This window comes from Eumetopias jubatus, unplaced genomic scaffold (assembly GCF_037043125.1).
Source record: "Eumetopias jubatus isolate StellerSeaLion01/CBP00866 unplaced genomic scaffold, mEumJub1_p1.0 scaffold_10, whole genome shotgun sequence".
NCBI classification, from domain to species: domain Eukaryota; kingdom Metazoa; phylum Chordata; class Mammalia; order Carnivora; family Otariidae; genus Eumetopias; species Eumetopias jubatus.
The window spans coordinates 61755263-61762173 of record NW_028274816.1 but is presented as its reverse complement, the minus strand read 5'-3'; the positions used below and the strand labels follow the sequence as shown (position 1 = coordinate 61762173).

The 6911-nt window shown below is 57.2% G+C and overlaps 1 protein-coding gene across 5 annotated transcripts; it reads right to left on the bottom strand.

The window, feature by feature from the left end:
- Positions 1-6911, bottom strand: LOC114202056 (leukocyte immunoglobulin-like receptor subfamily B member 3). Of its 5 annotated transcripts, XM_028095051.2 has the most exons (13): positions 6815-6911; positions 6623-6658; positions 6164-6448; positions 5716-6018; positions 5192-5488; positions 4681-4983; positions 4327-4377; positions 3443-3559; positions 3073-3115; positions 2957-2994; positions 2725-2837; positions 1922-1966; positions 1-1729 (listed from the first exon to the last, which is right to left on the bottom strand). In XM_028095051.2, the coding sequence occupies exons 1-13, from the start codon at positions 6846-6848 to the stop codon at positions 1583-1585; spliced, it is 1812 nt and encodes a 603-aa protein (XP_027950852.2). In that variant the 5' UTR covers positions 6849-6911; the 3' UTR covers positions 1-1582. The 5 variants fall into 5 exon arrangements, with proteins under 5 accessions (XP_027950852.2, XP_087884026.1, XP_087884028.1 ...); XM_088027900.1 differs by lacking the exon at positions 2957-2994 and having other exon boundaries at positions 2725-2777; positions 3443-3660; XM_088027902.1 differs by lacking the exon at positions 4327-4377 and having other exon boundaries at positions 2725-2777.

Genomic DNA, 6911 nt, shown 5'->3' with positions numbered 1-6911 from the left:
TTTGGGGGGTGGGGGTTTTTTATTTGATTTTCCAACATATAGTACATCATTAGTTTTTACTGTAGTGTTCAATGATTCATTAGTTATAATAACACCCAGTACTCATCACCACTTGCCCTCCTTAATGCCCATCACACAGTTACCCCATCTCCCCACCCCCTCCCTTCTGTAACCCTCAGTTTGTTTCCCGGAGTCCAGAGTCTCTCATGGTTATTTTCTCCCTCTCTGATTTCTTCCCATTCGGTTTTCCCTCCCTTCCCCGCTGGTCCTCTGTGCTATTGCTTATGTTCCACATGTGAGTGAAACCATATGATAATTGACGTTCGCTGCTTGACTTATTTCACTTAGCATAATCTCCTCCAGTCCCATCCATGTTGATGTAAAAGTGGGGTATTCATCCTTTCTGATGGCTGAGTAATATTCCATTGTATATATGGACCACATCTTTATCCATTCATCTGTTGAAGGGCATCTCGGCTCTTTCCACAGTTTGGCTATTGCGGACATTGCTGCTATGAACATTGGGGTGCATGTGGGCCTTCTTTTCACTACATCTGTATCTTTGGGGTAAATACCCAGTAGTGCAATCGCTGGGTCATAGGTTTTTGATCACAGAGTCAATGCATTTAATGTACACATAGGGTGATACATATTTTCTACTTCTTCATCATTTTGTAACTTGTATTTTTGAGGACTTTTTCAGTTACTCTGCTTAAAATGATTCATAACATTCTATTATTGATTTAAAGTGTGTAGGATGTGATGCTGTCCTGATAATGGTGATGTGTACCTCCTCTCTCTCTCTCTCTCTGTCTCTCACCTGGCTATTGTAGCTAGGATTTATAAATGTGACCATTGTTTACAAAAATGAACATTTTGGCTTTATTGATTTTTCTCTATTTTTTTTTGTCCTCACTAGTAGATACTCTTGTCATTATTATTTTCCTCCTTCTACCTTCATTTGGAATAATTTGCTATTCTTTTTCTTTCTTTTTTTTTAAGTTTTATTCATTTATTTGACAGAGAGAGACACAGTGAGAGAGGGAACACAAGCAGGGGGAGTGGGAGAGGGAGATGCAGGCATCCTTCTGAGCAGGGAGCCTGATGCGGGGCTTGATCCCAGACCCTGGGATCATGACCTGAGCCGAAGGCCAGGCACCCCTGCTATTCTTTTTCTATAGTCTCGATATAATAGGTTATATCATTATTTTACTCTGTTTTCTGTTCTAATATATTAGTTCTAATATATTAGTTCTTGGTTCTTAATTTTCCCATTTCATAGGTTTGATGTGTAACATTTACATTGTCCTTCAGTGTAAACATTCTCTCATTTCCATTTTGGTTTTCTCATTTCATTCCTGAATTATTGAGAAGTCCGTTGCTTTGATTTCCAAAGTATAGAGATAGTACTATCTTTGATGGCAGAATCAGGTGACTCCCAGAGGGTCCCGGAGTTCCTACTGGTCTGCGTGAGGAGTCCAGGTTGGCTGGCATTAGGTGGCGCCCAGTGTGGGCAGCTCCTGTGCCTTCCAGGGTCTCTGCGGTCGCTTCCCTGGAGTGTGGGGTCTGGGTCCTTCCTGGGCTAGCGGAGGGCCAGAGCAGCATACACACTGGGCTCTGCTGGGGGCTCCCCTGGTTGGGAGGGAGGGGATGCACTTGTCTCTCGTCGGAGGGTCAAGCGGTTCAGCTGGGCGTAGGTCACATCTGAAGGGGCATGAGATGTCGCAGCCTGCAGCGGGGGAGAGAGGGGAGGTGTGTGATTGAGGAGGCGGGAGCCTGGGGGCTTGGAGAAGGGACCCACCTGACAGTCTGTCTGCCTGTCTTCCTCTGCTTGTCTGTCCTCCGAGCCCAGCAGTGCCCCAGACACGGGGGAAGGAGAAGGGGCCAGTCCCCGCCTGAGTCTTGATCTTGAGTGGCTCACCTGGGCCCGTGTCAATCCCTGGCGGTCTTCATCCCGTGCGTTCTGCTGCAGACAGACGGTGAGGGGGAGGTTTGTCGCCTTGATTCTAATCGACCGCCTCAGACTCTTTTCCACACTGTTGCCACAGTGATGCTTTCAAACTTTCAGGCGGATTAGGTCACTTTCCTGGTGGACTCTCCAGGGGCTTCCTGAGCCTTGGGACATGCAATGCTTTCTATGGCTCCGATTCTATTCCTGACACTGTTTCTTGCTCATTTGGCTCCAGCCACATAGCCTATGTTCCTTCAAAACATGTTGCTGCCCCAGGACTTTTGCACCTGCTACCCCTGCTCTTGTTTTATTTTCCTTGGCCACACTTTGCACTCGAGGGTGCTGCCCACTTCCTTGCATATTCTGTCTGTCACCCACAACGTGAGCTCATAGAAGGTGGGTCAGATTTGCCCACTGCTGTGCTTGCAGCACGAGGTGGGGCCTGGTAAATGGTGGGCTTCCTGTGCCCATTTACTGGGTGAATGAATGAAGGGGGCCTAAGACCTGTGGGTGATTCATTTCTTCATGCACCCTCTTGAGACCTGGGCATGCACCTCAACAACCAGAAGTCAGACAGTGGTCAGGGAGCCAGGCAAGGGGAGCACAGAGGAGGCCCCATGAGGTCACAGCAGGCTGACCCAGAGTGCCCAAGGAGGGAGAAGGCATCTGAGGGACATTGCTGAGATTGGGTGGTGTGAGGACAGAGAAGTGTCCATTGGATTAAGTTTGGCACTACGAGGGCCCTGGGGTCTGCACGAGAGTGGGGGTCTTACCCGATGGTCCAGCTCCACCCCCTCCTCAGGCTGAGTGTCTTGCACGGCAGCATCTGCTGGGGCGAATGGGGGTACCTCAGGCAAGGTCCCCTGAGGTTTCTCAGACAGGGCAGCTGTGATCCAGAGGATTCAGCAGGGGCGGGGGGAGGTGCCAAGGTCATGCATGTGGGAATTTGGTCCCCTACCCCCAGACCCTCCCAGCCCATCCCCAGGGCAATCCCCTTCCTCTCACAGAGGCTCTCCTCTTGGGCAGCAGCAGCTGGGCTGGAGCTGGGGAGGAGACAGGGTGTTAAGGGGCATAGAGGGCGCGGGTAGGTGGGAGTCTGGGGGTGTGCGAGCAAGAGTTACCTGTCCTGCAGGCCTCTGTCCTTGGGCTCTGGGTCTGCAGCCCCTGCAGGACATTGGGGATCAGCCTCGCTCTGGGCGGAGGTTACGACCACCCCCCATGTGATTCCAGGGAAAGGAGCCCTTCACACATATTGTCTGTGTGTCTCTCCATCTCCCGAGATTGAAAAGAGGAAACACCTTCAGTTGGCACGTGGGTCCCACCTGGGTGTTTTCTTTCTAGACTCTCTGACTTGAGATTCTGCAAGTGTCTTTCCACACCAGCCTTTCCCACCTCTCTGGCTTCCTTCTGGCCGCTGCCCTCAGCCCACCCTCGGTCGGCCCACGGGGCAGCCACCACCCCCTGGGGTCCGTCACCCCCTCCCCTTCTCACCTGGCTTCCTGCCTCTGCCCCGACGCCGGTGTCGGACCAGGAGGAGGCCGAGGAGGCCGAGCAGCAGGACGAAGGCCACCGAGACCCCGATGAGGACGTACAGGTACCAGTGGGGACCTGGGGCAGGAGCCACACCATGAAGGAGCCAGTGATGCCATTTAACTGAGCACCTGCTGTGTGCCAGGCACCTGCTGGGCTCTGTGCATTCACCTCTGACCCTGTCAGTGATCACGCAGCAGGGGATTGCCGCCCATCCCGCCCACTCCACAGACAGGAAACTGAGGCACAGAGGGGTCATGCACGTGTCTCAGGTCGCCCAGCGTGGGGGCGGCAGGGCTGGGGCTGGAACCAGGGCTGTGGGTTCCCCGTGCTCTCCTCATTCTGTCCCCTGTAGGGACACCAGCTCGAGGCTCTGGGCTCCTCACCTGGGGCACGGCCTGTCCCAGCATCTTCTTCTGGAGCTGAGGGTCCTTCCAGATCCCCTATCACCTGAACGCCCCGGCCATTGCCCTCCCTCCCCTCCTCCTACAATATCACTGTCACAGTTGCGGAAGGACAGCCCCCCCATAGGTCATGACCTGGGGGCTTCCCCGTGAGTCCTCTCCCACGATCAGAGCCCTGGTCAGAATGGAGCGGAACTCTACTCTAGGCCACGACTCTCTCCTTTACTTGGGGAAACTGAGGCCCACACAGGCGAGGGGCACGTCCAGGCCAACGCCTGCAGAGGACGCTGAACCGAGGGTGTAACTCAGCCCCTGCTCCCCATGGGCCCTCCCACCACTGAGAGCCTCGCTCACCCTCAGAGCCCCTGGAGCCCCGTTGTCCCCCTGGCATGTCTGAGGGACTGGAAGAAAAGCCCCTGGACAGCGGCCCCTGTGACTCACCAGCTGTCGAGCTGGGCCCTGTGGGTGAGGGGCCAGGGTCTGTAGAGGGTCCTGGGGAAAAAGACCAGAGGGGGGCTGGAGCTTCCCCTAGAGACCGTCTCTGCCCACACTCTTCTCCCTCATGTGCCCTGTGGCCCCCAAGGTCCTCCTCCGCCTGGAGACTTCTGGTGATGGGGGCGAAGGACGAGGCAGGGGTGGGAGGGCCCTGTCTCCCTCCTGCACTGTGAGCTGGGGACCCCTCTGCCGACGCTCCTTCGGAGCCCCTCACTCCCGTCCTAGACCAGAGCCCTCCTGGGCACAGGGTCCTGAAGACAATGTTGGGACACAGAGGGGACAGGGTCAGGGGCCCCTCACCGTTGACCAGGAGCTCCAGGGGGTCACTGGGCTGTGACAACACGTAGAGGGAGGTGCTCACTGAGCCGTAGCACCTGTAGGTCCCCCCGTGGGCTGAGGTCACAGGACTCATGGAGAATTCAGCCTGGTGCTGCCCAGCTTGGTGCTTTGATCTAAGACGCAGCGGGGGATCGGCCGCCCCGTCCTTGGACAGAAGGAAAGTGTCCACAGAGCTCCATAACTGACACAGCAGGGTCACATTCTCTCCTGAGGTCACCGTGGGTCCTGGCTGCACTGAGAGGGAGGGTTTGTAGGGGAGCTGTCCTAGAGAGAGGAAGGGCGGGTGAGGGGCTGTCCAGCCCTCGTTCTGAACTGAGTCTGTCTGTGTCCTCTGGGTCTCTCCCTTCTCTGTCTCTGTCTGTCTCTCTCCCTCCCTGGGGACCCCACACCTCTGGTCCATCACCACCACCTGGGGCCCCCCTGGCAGGAGCTGTGCAGGGTCTGGGGTCCTGACTGACCTGTGGCATCTCACCTGCGACCAGGATGTCCAGGGGGTCACTGGGGGCCGACCACTCGGAGGAGAGGTTCTGTCCACCATAGCATGTGTACCGGCCGCCGTGGGACGGTCTCACAGGGTCCAGGTCGAAGTTCGCCCCAGAGAGCCCAGCGTGGGGCTGCCGGCCAAGGCGCCGGGGAGGATCACCTGCTCCCTCCTTGGACAGAGCGAATCTGTCGTAGCCAACATCAGAGCGACACTGGAGGGTCAGGCTCTGTCCAGAGGTCACGACAGGGCCCTGCTGGCTCAGGAGGGAGGGCTTGCCCGACACACCTGGGAGAGACCAGCCGTGGATTGCAGGGGCTGATTATTCTCCCCAAACCTCCCTTCTCCCGTCCTGACCCCCGGGCCTCACGGTCCATCACCCTCAGTGTCTCTGACCTGTGAGCCCCTGTTGTCCCCCATTCCACCCTCTCGTCTGGGGCTCCCCTGGGAGCAGAGCCCCCATAACCTGTCTGGTGCCTCAAAACATGGATGGGGCAACAATCAGACTCCCTCACCTGAGACCACCAGCTCCAGGGGGTCACTGGGGAGTGACCACACCTGGGGGGTGTTGCTGTAATAACCATAGCATCTGAACGTCCACCTGAGGCTGGGGGTCACAGGGCTCACAGGGAACAGGGCCTGGAACCGCCCGCTGGGGGCTCGCTGGGAGTCCCGGGTCCAGGAGGTCTGGTGTTCTCCTTCCTTCATCAAAATGAACCTGTCGAATCCCACCCACGAGCCACACTGGAGGGTCACGTTCCCTCCTGAGGTCACAACAGGGCTGGGCGTGGCTATGAGTCTGAGTTTGCCGTCCAATCCTAGGGGAGGAGAAGGGGATGGTGTTAAATGGGGCTCAGATCCCCCACATCATCCCCAGGGCTGGGCTGTGACAGGGAGACACCTGAGAGCAGACCCCCTTCCTGAGGGCAGAGCCTGGGGCTGGCACCCTGAGTGGGCTCGCACCTGTCACCACCAGCTCCAGGGGGTCACTGGGCTCTGACCAGCCAGTGGGACTGAGACAGGAACAGAGATATCGTCCTGCATATGCATCTGTCATGTATCTGATGGAGAACTTGGCCTTGTTCCCGGCCTCCAGTGGCTTCTGTCTGTCCCAGGTCTCTGAGTTTCCCTCTTTATGCAGGCGGTACTCCTGGGCCTCCAGGCTCCCCCGACACCAGATGGTCACAGATGTCCTCCAGGGGATCACAGAGCCTGGCTCAGCCCAGATGGTGGGTTTGGGGAGGGTCCCTGGAAGGAAACAGAGGTTGGGCCACAAGACCTCCCCACCCCCACGTCCCAGCTCTGCCCCAAACCCCCAGACGTCCCCCTCCGTCAGCCCAGAACTGCTGTTCTCCATCCCCTCTGCCTGGTGGGTGACCCCCAGTGAGGAGGTGGGACTGAGACCCCTGGGGACAGACTCACCTGCCTGCACTCGGGTCCTGGGGCCCACACTCAGCCCTGGAAGAGAGTTCCTGTGAGAGGTTTGCCCCGAATCCTGAGCAGAACCCCTCCTCCCGTGAGCCTCCTGAGTCTGGGGTCTCCGACAGCCCAGGGCCTGGCTGTGGGGCGGGTCCCTCCCAGAATAGGGCGTCCCCTCCCCTCCTCAGATCTCACCGAGACAGAGCAGGGCCGTGAGGGCGGGGGTCATGGCGTCTCCCGTCTCTGGCTCTAGCAGTGCATAGGGAGGGACCTCGGTGCCCACAGGACGGGG